The 18,285-nt window shown below is 41.4% G+C and overlaps 1 protein-coding gene across 1 annotated transcript; it reads left to right on the top strand.

Annotated features, from left to right (window-relative positions):
- The first annotated feature begins 1,295 nt into the window (after positions 1–1,295).
- Positions 1,296–10,980, top strand: LOC142152934 (zona pellucida sperm-binding protein 4-like). Its single transcript, XM_075210088.1, has 12 exons — positions 1,296–1,957; positions 4,027–4,148; positions 4,502–4,598; positions 5,082–5,237; positions 6,420–6,610; positions 7,473–7,570; positions 7,646–7,773; positions 8,227–8,416; positions 8,534–8,684; positions 8,857–8,935; positions 9,394–9,513; positions 10,705–10,980. Exons 1-12 carry the CDS (start codon positions 1,780–1,782, stop codon positions 10,839–10,841), a joined length of 1,647 nt encoding a protein of 548 aa, XP_075066189.1. The 5' UTR covers positions 1,296–1,779; the 3' UTR covers positions 10,842–10,980.
- Positions 10,981–18,285: the final 7,305 nt, after the last annotated feature.

Raw genomic sequence — 18,285 nt, 5'->3', positions numbered from 1 at the left:
CATTTATATAAACAGGAGCTGGGTAAAGTTCCAGTAAATTAATACAAAAACTGGTGCTATCACTGGCGGTAAACCCCGCGGGTGGTAGGAATGGTTGGGTCTCTCTGGCGATAGTTTCCCCATGCAAAGCTTGGGGAAGTCTATTTAACAAGCATCCCCGCGGTACAGGCAGTGCCACAATCCTTCTATTATGCCAGTGCAGGCAAACATACGGCGTAACCACAGTCAGGAACAGAGCGATGCAAGGTAACCCTATATCTGACGTCTGTCCGGTCCGTGTCCTTGTCATGTTTGATGCTGAATTGTTTCTGTAGTCCATGAGAATTGCTCTTTTAATTACATCCATGCATTTATTGTTCTGCTATGTACTTATGCATAGGCAAACCGAGGGGGGTGGTCCTAGTGCCTGGAAACCCCCCTCCAAGCCTGGGGCACTGTAAAATTGAGGTTCTGGATCCTGACCCCGCTTCAGATGGCTCTGCTCAAAAAGAGAGAGCTGCATGCACCTAACAGTAGTGCATACAGCATTGCCCATGTATATTATGGGGATAGGAAGAACTCTCTAAAATTATAGCAACGCCCCCATGCATGCTGGTCACGCCCACTGGCAGCGTAGGGTGGAAACCCCCCTCTACAAATCCCGTTTGCCCCTGTTATGTGCATGTCATGTTCACTGCTTTCATGTATGTTATCTCTGTATTACTATGATAGGCGCTATGGAATCTGTAGCGACATACAAATAAATAATAATAATAAAAATACTGTCGGATCGCATACATATTCTTTATGGATATAATGTAATACTTCACACACATGCTGTGTATTTGATTATAAGTTGCCGACATTCAAAATACATGAGAACTAAATGTAATGCAGCCATGGAACCTGTCAATTTCAAATGTCTTATGAACAGCTGATCCGGCAATCCTAACAGAAGGAATATTAGCACGGTGCTCCCTAAGCAGAGTGATATAGAAATGACAGTTAACAATCTCACTCTGGCAAAAATAATCTCTTATACAGGGTTGCACTGAACAGTGAGTTCTCAATGCAGCCAACAGACTTCTTATTAGATGGAGTTTCCAGTTAGATTAGGTTTTTAATAATTTCATTGCCAGATCCATCAGCTCAGAGGGAGCTTTGGTTGGCGGACCTTGATTGTGACAATAAGCGATGCTATAGTTTTATAATATTTGTGCAGTGATTCATATAACTGCCTTCATTGTCAGTTTTACTTCTCAGTCCCCTAAAATAACAGGATTTATGGATATCCCTGCAGAAAAATAAACAAGGTAATCAATCAGAATGGCTGCAGCCTGCACCCCATTAATTCACTGGTGGCTAATCTAGTTAATCCTGAAGTTCTGGCCTGTGAACAGCACTTGCTAAACAATCACAAAGGGCATGTAGTAAAGGGTGCCCATTACTGCTTAAATATATGATGGTGACTGTCATGGTATAAACCTTATACAGGGGGTTTCCTAATTTTTTCTCACCCTCTTCCTTCTGCACCAACAATGTATTATTTATACAGCTCATAAAAGAGATGGGAATGAAGGATACTGCTATATAAAGGACACACGTGCTTATTGTGAGATGTAAAATAACAGAGCAATATGAATATGCTAATTTGTCCCATACTGATTAATGTTGGATTTAAGTGCACCTGAGCTCACTTTAGCACTGGTCCTATCCCAGTGCTGCTCCCGGCTCATCCCTATGGTATAAAAACACTCCTCTGTGGTTAGGAGGAGTGTTAACTTATCAGCTGCTAGAAAGATGGGCAATTACAGGGCAGAGCTGCTGGGGTTGATCTGGATCTGTGGATGGCAATGTCTGATGTGTGTAATGCAGGATTACTGGGATGAGTCCTCACATCTGCACTGTGGATCCAGACAAATGGTTTTTAATCTTCCTTACTTGTTGGAGGATGCTGCTTTCTCCTTGACTGTTATTGGTGAGCAGATTAATGTAGAATTGAGGTTTATATATAAGGTTCTCTATAATTTTAAAACTCAAAATTTGAGACATCCAGGTGACTGGCCATAAGAATCCAACCTATACTTTTAGGTGACAAGTAATGTAAAACTGTTCTAGGAGGTTAATCCAAATTATCCACTTAATTAAGATTGTTAAGCTATGGGACAACAAAAAAATTGTCTTTAAAGATATGTGTGGGGGATGGGGCTGTCCTGGAAAACCAGGACACATTGGAGCCTGACTTATACTGTTTATGTGCTATCAGACTAGCTGTTTTCTCAGGATCTTTCAGAAACTGAATATTGCATGCTACCATATTTCTGTGAAAGGCTGTCCCACACAGATCTCTAAACATTGTATCCTTGTTTGCAAAGAAATTAATGTTATGTGGGTCCCCCAAATCCTCCCTCCCCCCCCCCCCCCTCTATTGTAACTTCAAATGTAATCTGTATTTTCTTACATGTGCATTTGTTTATTTCCCAAGGCCTATACTTCACCTTTATGTTGACATAAATAGTTTGGAAATATCCCCATGTAGGAGAGCCTTACTTTTAAGAAGACTATGACCATAATATAATGCACTAGGTAGCAGTAATCTATTGCGGCTGCTGCAGCTGCTATAAGGAGCAATTGCTCATTGCATGAGTGATGCTGTTGCAAAACCACTAGTCTGAGTCTCCAATACTCTGTTAAAGAAGATTCACATGACTTCTAAAACTGTTTGGTCAAAGTTTAAAAAAAAAAAGTTGAATTGGAGGGGCAAGTATAACTCTAGTACACTCTTCTATAGAGGGTTAGATGTGGTCATTCAAATGTCTGGCTGGTGTTCTCATCCTAACTTCCAAAAACTTGTATATGAGCTGTGTGCACTCTAGAACACAAATTATCCTGTATAGAAGGCAATGCCATTGCCACTTTATGGAGGGGGGTGAGTGTGCTAATCTATTGCAGGCTGCAATCTCTTGATAACAGCTTGTGATTGGGCGCCCTTCATCCAAAACTTTCTGCCATGGCTGTGATGAGAAGCAATCACTGGTAGGGAGGAGGTTGGCACTTTTTTCCTAGTAGATAATGCATCTTTAAATACCAATAACTTACCATTTTTGCATCAAGAGGACAGATTTTTGTCTTTTGTTACAGCTGCTGCATAGGCGTAACTTCTGGATAGTAGAACATCTGTTTCCGGTGTCACTATAGTATTATACTATACTATATTATATATTATAGTGACTATAGACTCCTAATAACTGGAGCCTTAGTATGCAGCGATATACAATATTTGTGTTAAAGGTAAAATGGAAAACTTACAGAAGTAGCCTCTTGAGTCCCTGTTTGTCAAAATGTGGTGGATAGAAACAAACTCCATAACTTGGCAATAAAGTATTGCCGGGCAGCTGAGCAATACTTGTCTCCCTGGCGATACTGACCCAGATAGTGAATACAGAATAAGTATTGTGGCTTGTTAAATAAGCTTCAAGCAAAGGCATTGGGGAGCTCACTGTGGCAAACGTAAGTATATTGGGCACAACAATAGGGCTTTTCATCCATTTATTAAGCATGCAGTGGCCTCTGGTTACCAAACTAACCATAAAACTGTCAATTAACTCTGTACTGTCTGCAATTTATGATTTCTTCTACAACCTGTTAACATTATCAGCTTCTCCATAGTAAGGGTTAATGATTCAATAATGTAGTAAGCCAAGGTTACCACCTGGCTAGATTTATTACACTATGGAATCGGTAATGACTATGTGAATCTTTAGGACATAGGACAACAGAACACAAGGGTATATGCAAAACTGTATATTAACTTGCATGGGCCTATGGCATGACTCATAACCATGCTGGAACTGCTCCTGTATCCAAGTGAGGAACACTACATGTGTCTTTTACTGCCCCTTAAACCTAAAATCCAAGATGCCTTCTAGAATAACTTGCCTATATTTGTAGGTATCTCTAGTAACTAGTTGATCTTAACCAGTCCCTGTGGATACTGCAGTCTTACTGGTAAGCTATAAACTGAATTGCTTTATTTACTGCTTTTAGATGTTGCTGGAAAGTCTCACTATCTGCACAATGATTCCACTTGCGGGACTTGGATAGGACAGAAACCAGACGGCTCTATGGTGGTTGGTGCTGCTTACCATGGATGTTACGTAAGAGAGGAGGTAAGCAGGTTGGATTTATTTGCAAATGGTTTTTCCTAGGACATTTGTAGATGACTGACTGGAGTGCCTAATGGGTATTATAAATATATAAGTAAAAGGTACAGCTTTTGCCAACAGTCCAAGCTACCGAGTAGATGGTAATGAAAGGAGTAGTCCGTTCCTTAGCTTTAAATTTGTCTTCAGGGATCCAGAGCTTTAATATTGCTGTTTAGGAAATTGATTAACTCTGTGGGCAACATGTAGACTTAAGGATCATTATTAATCAATCAGTAGATGTTATGCAACGTTGCAGAAGCTGGTAGTCCTGTGCACAAATGTGTTTAGCCAAAATAACACTGGACTTGTGCTCACAGGATGGAGACCATGTGATGACTATCAGCCTGGAAGAACTTCTCCGTAATGGGAAAGGTCAATACCACAAGAAGGACCTGAAGTGCCCAATTCTTCCAGGTGACCTTAATATTTAAGTACAATCAATCAACGACACTCTGGCAGCTGAAAATGCTGTTGTCCTTTACACAGTGGAGTGGACATAGTGTACAGCAATATATTTCTCTCTAATGTTTTGACTAGGGCTGACAACGTAGCCTTAATTTTCTGCCTTCTAACTAACCACAAACTGTAATTTATAAATGCAATTTATTATGGGATGCTTTGCTGCCAGGACCTCTTAATTACTGACAGAGGAAAAATCTGATCTTGTGGCAATTGGTGACAACCTGTTTGGGAGGGGAAGGGGGGGGGGGGGGGAAATCATAAATCACATTTTGGTCTAACACCGAAACCCCCAGCAAAATAAAGAACAACCATTTAGGGCAGAAGTAGACACTCTCAATCCAGCAGTTGTAACAGACTAGTGGGACAACATTGGCTTTGTAGTTCCCTAAGCCAGTTTTGGGGTTTTCCTGATTGTAACGCATATGTTTTCCGTAGCTATGGATGCTCCCAGTCAAAGTGTCTGCGCTTCCATCCAGCAGACGGATCGGTTGTCTTGTGCTGAAGCCTCTGTATCCAGAGATCTATGTGAAAGAATTGGATGCTGTTTTTCCCCGAATGACTTTGGAATGCCCTGTTACTATGGAAACACACGTAAGTTTGGAAAGTGCAAATATAGATAGCTGGGACCACTGACTGAGGCTAGAGCACCAAACACTACTGGATAACATAAATAAGTTTACAGCCATATACTAGAATCCATTCCGACACATTTAAAGGTTGCTTTGGGGCCATATCTAGTGCAGGGTCTGTCTGAGCAGCTTCTGGGGTGGATGTAAAAGTCCTCAGCACAGGTGCAGCTGAAGTGTTGGTGACTATATATTAAGTTTTCATGGACACTCTGGCGATGAGTATCTCAGCATGTGTGGTTGTCTAGGTAAACATTTGAAGGCTGCAATGGAATATTTACTGAACTTGGGGTTTTGTCAAATCTTCAATTTTCAAACCTCATACAGCATCACTTTAACCAGAAAACTGATACTATTTCTACTACTGACACCAGACTGGTAGATATTAGATTTATTTATTGATCCCTTTAGACCAGCTGTCAGATTATAGTTGCAGTATCAAACCACACCTCCAAGGCACAATGGCAGGTACTACTTTGGTTATATATTATATGCCCCTAGTTGATAAGACAATAGCAGTTACTGTCTTTGCCTTATGGTAGAAATAAAGAACTGGGGTACACATCTTTATATGCATTATTTCACATGGAACTCGCATTTTAAAATGTCAAGAGTTCAGTACACACTAATGGTTGTTGTGCACTTTCAGTTTTTACCCTTAATGTTTCTTTGTCCAAAAAATCAGCTGATGCCCATCAAATAATCCTTCACGATCTCCCTTCTAAAAGATCTTGTTATAGCCCATGATGGCTGGCAGCTAGCCTGTATTACTCAGAGCTCTCTAACTAATGTTACTGTACCAATGCTTGGCACTGCTTTCTCCATGCCACCCTTGATTAATAGCCAGTATAATGTATTTAATGCCAGAATATCATGTCACTAGGATGCTAGTCCTGACTGGGTTTATAAATGAGTGTTGTAACAGAACTGATACAAAACATTGGTCATAATCTAACAATTTGCAGTTGGTAGATATTGGTGGGTGAAAACAACATTATGTGACTGTAGGCTGTCTTCTACAACTGCAAAAGATTAGTTAAACTTTATCTAAACTTTGTAGATAAAAATTGCTCATATAACAATGGAGCCAGAAACGGAGTTTAGTTCATGTATAGAAATGACCTTGTTCTTGATTTCCCCCATCCAGTAACTGCACAATGCACAGATGATAACAACATGGTGGTTGCTATTTCCAAAGATCTGACCATTCCATCGCTAATTCTGGATTCTGTCAATGTTCTTGGTCTGGACTCCTCCTCCTGTCCCGGGCTGAGTGTGTCAAAGACTAACTTATTCACTCTGTTCCAGTTTCCTCTGTCCTGTGGGGGCACAAATAAGGTGAGACTAAACCTCCCATCTGCTAACCTGGGTAAATTCAATAAAAAGAACTTGTAACCCATACGGGCTGCAGTCTATTCCCGAAGATCATTGAGGTGATACTTTTATAGAAGTGTAAGACAGGGCATCTGATGTATCGCACAATGGATCAATGTAGAAATGACTTATTGGTGGGAAAACTAAAACCAGTTGGCCACAATAGAGTTGGAATAAAGCTAACTTGTACAGGGAGATTAACTTACTACAGTATTCCTAGTAGAGTGAGGTTGGGTGTATGTTGGTCAATACACTGTCATGACCATTCCCTGAAGTATTCACATTGTTGTGTATGACTGATGTTCTACTGGGTGGAATTATTACTTCATGTTACCAGTCGACACAGAATGAATTGTCCCTCGTCCCAGTTCTACTCATTGTGTGACTCGCTTATTAATGGGACTTCTCTGTAAACGGTCCTGTTCTGCTGCATGACACTTTGCTCATATTGCTATACATTCAACTTTTTTGTTTATTTTTATCTAGTGCCTTCTAGCCAGAACTTACCCCTGAATATAACCACTTGGGGACCACTGATGGCTACCGACATAAATTCATGTTTTTATACTTTGTAATTATCCTTTGTCTGATTTTTACTTTTATTAGACATCTGTACTTGTCCAAATGCCCATCTGTCATAAATATTAAGGATTAGTCTGGTCTCAAATAATACCACTCAGCCCTTGCTGAATACACAAATGTAGCTGGACTTGTACCTATGTGAAATACTTGCATGGCTCTCATTGTGCAGCAGTTACATGTCCATCTTTAAATACTAGTGTACTGACAGTTTAATTTTGCCCCCCCCCCTTACACATTTTAACAGGTCACTGACAAATTCATGATATATGAATACACTTTTGTGGCAACAAAAGATGTAAGGACATGGCAGAAGGCCTCGATCACGAGGGACAGTACAATGAGGTGAGTGACCTTATACTTCACAGCAAGTTTGACTATGGCATATGAAACTCCCTCACTATAATTTATTTTATATAGACTGACTGTCCGCTGCAGCTATTCTCAGACTGGTGTTGTCCCACTACAAGTGGAGGTTCTCACACTACCACCACCCCTTCCTGTCTCCACCTCAGGACCTCTTCTCCTGGAGATGAGAATAGCTCGAGGTAGTATGATTTATTGTCTTGGACTGTAGTTTATTAACTACCAGGCACTGCGTACACTCAAAGCAGTTCTTAGAATAAAAGAAAAATGGTTACTATAATAACAAAGCTCCATTAGCTGTAGGCAATGGCTTAAGTCTCTTGGTAGAAGATGCTCCTTCTTAATATCTGTGACAACATTCCCTATTGTATACCCATCTTGACAAGATACATGCCAACTGTCCGGCTTATTTGTAGTGTCAATAACATGAATCTTTGAAATTAGAATTTTGGTTAAGAAGTCTCCTCCTAAACATCACTGTCATTACTTTCCTGGTGTAGGCATTTGACATGATCACACTTGGTGGTATCAAGCCCTCAACTAGGCATTAAGTTTGGGACCATCAAGTCTGCTCCTTGTAATTACACAAGTAATTGTTTTCACAACTGTTTGTGCCAATCATGCTTCTCTTGCAGATGGGCAATATAGTTCATACTATATTGATGGGGACTACCCTGTAATCAAAGTACTCAGAGAACCAGTTTTCCTGGAGGTTAGAATTCTGCGCAGATATGATCCAAACCTGGCTCTGATCTTGAACAACTGTTGGGCCACACACTCTCCTACCCCAACTGAGGATCCAACATGGCCCATCTTGTTCACTGGGTAAGAACTCCTGTGTTTTCAGAAGATAAAGCATTCAAAAACTACACAAGCAGACTTTAATAATGCAGCTGTAGCAGATCTACGCATTTCACATTTTACTGATATTGTATTTCTCAGATGCCCGTTTGATGGGGACAACTACCTCACTCAGCTGGTCCCAGTTGGTGCACCCTCACAGAACATGCCTTTCCCAACCCACTACCAGCGCTTCATTGTCAGCACCTTCACATTTGTGGATCCGAGTACCCAGACTGCTCTTGGTGGACTGGTAAGCCATGATTGTAAACCATCATGACTGTAACCAATCATTTGATTGTAAACCAAGCTATTGTAACCAATAGCTTGGTTTACAATCAATTGCAGCTACTATAGATGTCTACTTGAAGCCTGTGCCAGTCTGAACAGGCTTCTTTGCAGTAACTCTGTTTATGGCCCTTCAGGTCTACTTTCACTGCAGTGCCTCAGTGTGCGTCCCATCTGCCACAGACTCGTGTACAGTGAATTGTGCTTCAAGGAAAAGTAAGTAATAGAATGTTATGGAAAGCATTATGCTTTAGGAATTGCCAAATGTGTTACTATTGGCTGTAAATATTCTACGCTAGAATTCATCAACTTGTGTATCTCTAACTTGTCATTCACAACTGCATGCTCTATAGAAGCACCACAGTTATATAGTAAGTCTTCAAATGTAGAAATTCTCATCTTGTTAAACACTGCAGAACTACATTTTTATATATGTAACTACTAAATGTTCACAATAGTGTGGCCATCACCTTTATAGCTTATCATATACTACAAATGAATGAACACTTTATGGGACTCCTGGCCCCCTCAAAGTTGTAAACCCTTCATGGGAATCTTCAATACACCTGGTCTGTTCTGTACAGAACAGCAGTTTCTATCTATATAAATACTAAGCAGGCTCTTGGACAGATGTGGTAAGAGCAGTTACAACTTAACATGGTTCTTGTTTGTAGAGAGAATGGCTGACACACTTTCTCCGGAAGAGATCTTGACAACTGTCACTTCCAATGGACCAGTTCTGTTTAATACTGATGCAACTTCAACAAGCCTGGACTTCAGTGCAGATGATGAAGGTAGTGTATGCTATAAAACATCCAATGCAATATTCTGTTTGTTTTAACTGCTTGTTGGATTATCTTTTTTGTGCATTCTTTCGTGACTTGATGGTCCACATATGTATTAGACATATTCTGCAGTGCCTTATCTGTTGGAGCAGAGTGGAACCAGACCCATAGTTCTTAACACGCATATCTTCAGATTCGCTCCTTGTTGAATAGGGGCATGCGCATACCCAATATGTGTATTTTAAAAATAGGAGCAAAATATGTTAGTGGAACACATCTGTCTCCTGCTGTGCCTCTATGCAAAGCCCTCCATTGACTCCCCAATCCCTGCAGAATACCATTAAAGTCGTTTACTTTCTTTAACACACCCCACCCCTCCATCCAGGGCCGTAACTAGGGCTGTGCGACAGGGGCGACTGCCCAGGGCGCAATGCTGAAGGGGGGCACATTTTAAGAATATTTTAGGTTAATTTGGTTAAAATTGAGGGCTAGGGCGGTGGCATTTGTCTTTCTCGCCCAGGGCACTAGAATGCTAAGTTACGGCTCTGCCTCCATCTATGAGCTTGTTAAGAAATACTTGCCCACTATGTTCTGTCAATACCCTTTGCCACTCCCCTCCTAGTACCATCTCGCTCCTGCCTTCAGCCCTTTCCCCACGCTGCTCCCCACCTTTGAAATGCCTTGACCACTCCCCCCTCAATCTTGAGTCTTAAGTGCACCCTCAAACTCCTTTTCACCCTTGCCTACCCCAGCACCATACGAGGTTCATTCTCTCCTAACACACAAACTGCCCTTTCTACTTCATTGTATTACCTTTGTTTGCTACCAAATGATGAACTACTAGCTCTGCCTACCTCTTCCTCTCTCTTCTCTCCATCTCAACTTACTTCCCTATTCTTGAATCTTGGCTCACAAGTTTGGCCCTCTATACCTCCTATATCCTCATCCTTGGTAAGGTTTCCTTTTTTCTAGTTATGTCTTAGATACTTGCTTTCTTGTTTCGCTTATTAATATGATGACAGTGAAAGAAATTGAAGTTCAGTGATCAAAATATAACTGTTCTGACCTAAGAACCATAATTTAGTCTATAGCAGTGCTGTCGGGCTGACCAAAAATGACCTTGAACCATCAGTTCATCCCTCTATAGCTCTCTGCTAGGTAACTGACTTTGAAAGACTAACAACTACATTCTTCCCACAGATCACCTTGGTTCCAATTCATCCTTGATCTGGCTTCGAGGACCTGCAGTTGTGGGTGCAGTCCTGGTGATTGTACTTGTGGCTATTTGTGTGTATAGACAACGAAAAGGAGACACTCTGTCCAATATACATGCTTAAATAAAGTGAACTTTCAAAAACTTGTATTGTATGGCTTTGTCAGCTGTAATGGTCCTGCAGCGTTGTAACTATTATCCTTGTTTATTTAAAATGAACCTACTAGAAACTCATCAATTACTACGGACACTTCAGCCTTAATAGTAAGGTCTTCATTTGCCTGAAGTAAACTATAGATCTTTAAACTCTAAATGAAGGGTTTAACCATTAGCACCTCAATGTAGCCACCTGGTTCAAGTTAGCACTAAAGGCAAGGTAACCCTTAAGTGAATTGTCATATGTATGTTACACTGGATCTCAATCTTTACTGAAGATTTAGTACATTGAAGATTTTAGCACAAAGCAAAAACTTATTGCATTCTAGACCCTGTAACCTTGCCTCTAGTGCCAGCTGTTTTGAAAAGTCTATTGTAATATTCTAGAAGCAAAAGTCCTGTACAACTTGAACCTAGAACTAGTCCCCTGAGCCAAAATACATGTCACGCATGTTTCTCTAGTGGCTGGTTACCTATACAGCATATATACCAGAAGATGGTTTCCTTAGTGGTATGTTTAGCCTTGTGTTTTAATTGATGTCCAGTTACAATAGAGTTGAGGCCTCTTTAGTAAAGTAAATTACAATGCTTCCCCCCCCATCAAACCAAGTAGTATAAGACTTTTGACGATAAAGCAGGGTTTGGCTTGGTTTTTATAACTCCCAATACATGTGTCCTAATAAAAGTTCAATGCAGAGCTGATATTAAAGCAACATGGTCTCATATTTATGGAGTATGATAAAGCTGCAGGGGAAAAACAAGTGCAAACTACAGTACATAGGCAAACCGAGGTGGGGTTTTCTAGTGCCCGGAAACCCCCTCCAAGCCTGGAGCACTGTATAATTGAGGTGACTGGACCCTGCCCCCACTTCATAAGGCTCTGCTTGAAAAAGGGAGATCTGTGTGCACCTAACGGTAGTGCACACAGCATTGTCTGTCGATAGATAGAAAGAGTTGGAGAGCAGCCAAGCACTGGCTAATATTATAGCAATGCTCCCATGCATGCTGGTCACGCCCACTGGTAGCATGGTGTGGAAACCCCTCTACAAATCCTGCGTTTGCCTCTGCAGTACATATAACAGTAAAAACATGCAGCTGTTATGTTCTGGGGAACATCATGATGATTGAATCTGCTGCCTAGAACTTCTTCTCAATTAAGATGTATAAGCTTCAATTGTGAATAAATGGCTCTTTACTCTTAAGTAGAGCACAAAGTCTGAGAACACTACCAACTCTGGTTTTGACAGCTGATGTAACATATATCAAACTGGCAATCTTAACTTTCATACACTTACAGCAAAAATCTTATGCAGTAGAAGTCTTAGAGAACAAACCCCACACTGTGTAATAGTGCAAATATCTTCTATTTCCCACTTTTTGTTTCTTTAATGCAGTGAACACACACGAGTGTTCAGAAATCAAAGAATGGTACCTTTTTAATAAACCTATTTCTCCAAATGTGTAACTGTAATCCAGTCAGTATGTCAAATCATTTAATTCTCTGAAACCAAAAATCGGGAATAATTCAATCCTCTGGATCACAAAATGGTCTTTCCAAACTTACCAGGACGATTCACTTGGACTCATTCAGTGGAGTAACAATACTCAATTCATGCAGGAGTGCAAACTCTGTGCCCCCCTCTTCCCCTTCTGCTGGGCATGAAGATCTGTTCTGCTGTGAATTTGAGTTTTTTGTTTTTTGTCCACAGTAATGAGAACTGAGGGATGGATTAAGCCTGAGGGAAATTTAAAGCTTTGGTGTGGGTACATAACCAATTGGATTACTAAGGTTAACAAAAGGAGTAGGTGGTAATGTACAAACAAGTATCATGAGGGGGCAGGGTTAAGGCATCAGTGGGGGTGGAATTAGCGCACTCTCTTGGTCCAGGACAGCAATCTCTCCTGCCCATCTCTGAGTCCTAGTGCAAGTGTTTGCTTACTGCTAAAGGTACAGAATCTAATGCTTCGGTACAAATAGCCAGGGTATGCAGGGGCCAGTCTGACGAGGGAGTGTAGGTGCAGGCCGGAGGTATGAGGAGCCAACTGAGGCACGGGTTTGTGGTATGGTACGTGTGTTGTGGTTCAACACCAGAGGTATGTTACAACAGGGAGCAAATGCCATGGTATGGTAAGAGTGCTGTGGTTCAGCCTCGGAGGTATTAATGGACCAGCAAAGAAATCAAGCCATGGCATAGTACGGGCTGCGGTTCAGCTCTGGATGTGCTTAGTGCCTCGTTAATGAAGGCCCTGGTATGGTTCAGGCTGTGGTTCAACCCCAGAGGTAATGAGATGCTTGGTGAGTGACAATGCTATGGCTCATCACATCCATACATGACCTTCAACACCAATAAAGACAGGGAGACACATGTGGTGAAAAAATAGGTCACCAATTTTATTTAATAAACTTCAGAATGGTGACAGCTTTAGCCATACTATAATCTCTCTGCTCCCTAAGCACTAGACGCTGGAGATCTCACCCACCTTTACCTGGACCCCCCTCCACAAGAATGTTGTGTGCATTGACCGCAACCTGAAAGGGGGTGTCCCCATGACTGCCCCTTCCTCTACCCATAGGCCACTGAGTGCAGTGCTTTCCTGCCTTGCTGAAACTAGTCTGCAGAAGACATGTTATATATAAAAAACATAAATATTCCTCTCTTACGGCAACATTTTGTCTAAACAAAAAGGGACCCAATTCAGAGTGAGAAGTGCATCCTCTTGTGTAGTGTACCTGTAACGCCCCCTAGTGGCAAGTTAGGTGTTTGTGGAAAGAGCAGTGATTCAGACTGGTTGCAATGGTGACAACCCAGTCCAGTCTGCTAGAGACAGAGTGAGAAGGAGGACGGGCTGTGATTCCTGCCTGTGTATATTGGAAACAGACAGAAGCTGAACTGTGAGTAGTTGTGGAACTACTGTGGCCAGCAGAACCTGGTATGTACTGTGATAGAGGAGTAAGGAGAGATACTTGCAACCACATTCATATTGCTCATTAAGAACTGTGCAGGAGAGAGTAAGGCGCTGTAGATATATTTCTGTATTGCTGCAGCCATTATGATTATTGTGCTGGAGAAAGAGGATTGTAAATAAAGAGTTCAGTTTGTCATAGAGATGGTCTGGTGCCCAATTTATTCTGATGATGATGAATACCCGAACTGGTGAACCACTTGTAATCATCATCAACATTTATTTATATATCACCGGCAAATCCCGTAGCGCTTTACAATAGGGAACAAATAGTAAAAAACAATACTGGGTATACATACAGACAGAGAGGTAAGAGAACCCTGCTCGCAAGCTTACAATCTATGGAACAATGGGAGTTTGAAACTCAAGGGCATGTGCTACATCATATTTCACATTGGACCAGCTAGAATGCAAAGGTAAAGTATTGAGTGGGCTGTATAATCAGTCACACAGCAATGTTGATCAGAGGGTTGTCGTCCAGTGTTAGCTGTGTAGAAGGTGGTAATAGGGTAACCTATTGAGATTAAGATGGTAGTTGAGGAATTTTATAAGCTTGCCTGAAGAGGTGGGTTGTCAGAGAACGCTTGAAGGTTTGAAGACTAGAGGAGAGTCTTGTGGTGCGAGGGAGGAAATTTCACAAAGTGGGTGCTGCCCAAAAAAAAGTCCTGTAACAGGAATGGGAGGATGTGATGAGAGAGGAAGAGAGACGCAGATCTTGTGCAGAACGGAGGTGTCAAGTTGGGAGATATTTTGAGACAAGTGAGGAGATGAATGTCGGTGCAATTTTGTTGGTGGCCTTGTATGTTAGTAATTAGAGGTTTCCGAATGATTGGCAAATGCTTATTGAAACTTTAGTTCTTGCTTTATCTTAGATAATGCTTTGTTGGGTTTGTTGTAGCAAAGAAAATATTTTGTACATTATGGGAAGTTGTTCCTGCATTATTAGCTGGGTTATTGAAGTCTAAATGATACTTCATAGCATTTTTATTTGAGTAACACCCTTTTTCCAGGCTCTCCTGGCAATTGGTGTATGTAAATGGCATGGGTGTAGGATTTCCCCTCACCTCTCTTATTTAGAACAGTGCCTCTGTAACGGGTGCTTTAGGGAAACAGAACACATCAGAAAATCCCTTCCATGTACCCCAGATACTTACCAGATCCTGAGGGATGACTATGGGGAAACCGTACGTACTTCATTATGAGTTCCACTGGTCCAAACTCATCCTGGGTGAAAAGACCACAGAAATGCACCAACTATCGACCAGGAGGGAGCTGCAACAGTCACCTCCGCAGTCAAATTTGTTCTGGCCTATGAGTGGGGACTACCGTGTTCACCACAGAAACCTTTCTTTGTGAATACATTACTCACTACGTGAGGGCCACCAGAACTCAGACATGTCCTCAACTGATCACTACCTATGGGATAAAGCAGAACAGCCTTCTAAGACAACTCAGCCTAACTCTAGCCCCAGTGAAGTAGGCCACCCACAGTATGTCCCACACTAACAGTACACATGGAGATCTTCAGAACTAACTGACCGCCACAGCGCAAACTAACCTGAACCTGGGTATAGTGTACTAATCTACCTGAAGCTGTCTGCAATACACATTACCCCAAATACACCAACCAAAGATACCAAACCACTTGTCACCAGGTGAGACCATGTCCTAGCTAACCCTCCTAATGAGGACCAGAAAGAAACAGCACAGCACAGCACAGAATGAGGAGTCCTCACTTGGAACCATCAGCGGCTGCTTCTGGAACTCAGAGAGAATACATCCAACACCCCACATGGAAACACTGCCTAAATTGGAACTGCTGGGAGCGCTGCCAGAACTCAAATACATGCACCCCAATTGATACCACCAGCTGCTGCCGGAAGTCATAAGTGGCTGAGCTGCTAACTAAGAGCCTCTCTGCAATTCTTTCAGGCCAAAGCTCTTTGTTTGAAATCTCCTTCAACGGCTTCTGTCTTCCACTCTGTCCCAAATGGCAGTTTTAGGCTTTTTTTTCCTCTTCACAGAATTTTTTTTACTGTAGTCTCTCTGCTTCAGTTCTGTTTTCTCTCCTGACAAACTTGGTGTCTTCTTCCTTCAGCTTCTCTGTCTCCACAGACTTTTCCCTCAGATGTCTCTCCCTTTGAGCAGATGTAATTTTTCTCCTATCCTGGTGCATGCATAGTTACATGGCAGTGCCTGCATCACACTTACAAGTTTCTTTTTTTTTTTGTTTTTTTTTTTTTAAACATGTTCACAATTTGGACGCATGTGTCTAAAGGATGTACCTTGTCAAGAAGATGCATCTACTACTTATTCAGACTGGGTAGGTCTCCCAGGAGAGCTGGTAGGGCTCTGCAAATTGTGCCATTTTGCCCCCCTCCCCAGTGACATATTGCCTGGTTTGGGTCTTTTTAAAAGGTGGCAAGTATGGCCTACATAGGCATTTAACTGTGTTTAAAAAAAAGTTGGACAAATTACACTTCTGTTCTGGCCCAAAGTGTTTTGTTATTGATTCTGCATGACCTACTCCATCTTTGGACCTTCTGAAAAGGGAAGTATGGTAATGTGAAGATAACATTGGTTGTGGTTGAGAGGGAAACTTGCAGGTGCACAGTACACAATCTGCCCCTATCTATTCCAACTTACATGCAAGTCTATACAACACAGCTGCAACCTTCTAGTACACAACTTGGCTGCTGCCAAACCCTCCCTTTTGTGTCTGTACAGCTGACCTGCCTCTTGTGTACTCTGGGGTGCTTTAGGGGCAGAGTTCGTTGACCAGAAACTCCTACACTCAATTGACATAGAAGGGATTTGTTTTAATGAACTATGGCTTCAACAAAATGGACACCAGTATGGACCTTATTTTTGGCTTTAGGGAAGACATTTGCAGTATGATTCCTGTGCTCCGCTGCAGTTTCCTGGCTACTGAGTGATATTGGGCAGTAGGCGAGTAACACAAAGTGATTTTTTTTTTAATTGGTTATGATTGGAGATTACTATTCATTTTGTAGCATTTTATTCATTTGACAAACTGGTCAAGATTGGTTTAAAGGTCAAAATTAAGTATTTTTTTTTTCTTTTTACTTAACTTACATTGAACTTTAACTCCCCCTAGTATTCTTGCTACTGCTCTCATATCCTCCTCCCCCTACTTTGCCTTCCACTACCCAGTATTCTACCATACTGGCCTTCGTACTCTAACCTACAGCCACAAACTCATTATTACAGAGGAGGATTACACTCAGTGGCATTTGTCATACTTTGTCCTAATTTGGACCTCTGTCTCCTTAACCATTAAGTAGACCACTGTCACACTATGACTAAAGCACAGAATGATAATTGAACAGCATTGAGATGTGCCATTTAGATTAGTCATGAAGAGGATCTGTGAAAACAAAACTATTTAGAATGGAAATAGGACACCTCCTACCCAGGTGAAGATTAAAATTGCAATATTACAACTTCTGATCAGTGAAGTTGATACCATTTCAGAAGTAACTGCTGATATTGCACAATATATTTTCATGTTGCAATTGCTTATGTTAATGGTAATATTTGTCATTATGAAAATCTTTACACAACTATTAAGTTGCAGTTTGTAAACCTTATGGCTGATTACAATGCACCACATGCAAACACTCCCGGCTGCATGTGCTAAGGTGTATATTGGAGTCCATGTGTTCTATACCAATTTACTACTGCTAGTAAGAGGATGCATTTGAGTGCCAGTGGTTAAGGTGCTTAATAGAAATGTTCAGTGATATCACTTTATGTTAAACATCTATGCCAGTCGTACCAGACCCTTGGAAGTTTCCTTAATGTGTTTTTTGCAGAGTTACTGACAAACTACCAGCCTTAATATGCATACTTAGCAAGTGCTTCCAATGACACTTCCCCTCCATTGTTAGCTTCCTAGTGATAGTATTTATACACACTGAAACTTGTAGATTTATTGCCCATCAACTATAAGAACATATACTAAGATTTTAGGCTCTGTGGTCACCTCTGTCTCCTTTATGGAGGACAGGGACTGATGTGAAGGAGAGACACCAGCATTCCCAACCTTGTGGCATAGACTCATTTGGTGTGTGACTCTTGATGGCTTGTTTTGTTACACAGGAGTGATAGAACCATGATCATATCCTAGAACAGTGTTGTGGACCAAGATGAAGAAGACAGCTGCAAGAGTAGTCCAGGTGAGCAGTTGTAACTATAAACCCAACCCATTACAGAAGCAGGACAGGACATTTGTGGTTTAAGCCAATGCCAACTAGTTAATCAGGTCTTCTGTACAGATCAGCCAGTTTGTGGCCTCATTACTGTCCCCCCCCCCCCCCCCCCCCCTAAGGATTGGACACCAATTAAAAACATACCCATATGAACTACCAGTTCATGTGATTATATAGATATACATTACATATATATAATTCTCACACAAGAACAAA

Source organism: Mixophyes fleayi, chromosome 4 (genome assembly GCF_038048845.1).
Source record: "Mixophyes fleayi isolate aMixFle1 chromosome 4, aMixFle1.hap1, whole genome shotgun sequence".
Taxonomy (NCBI): Eukaryota; Metazoa; Chordata; class Amphibia; order Anura; family Limnodynastidae; genus Mixophyes; species Mixophyes fleayi.
This window is presented reverse-complemented; position numbering and strand designations above follow the sequence as displayed.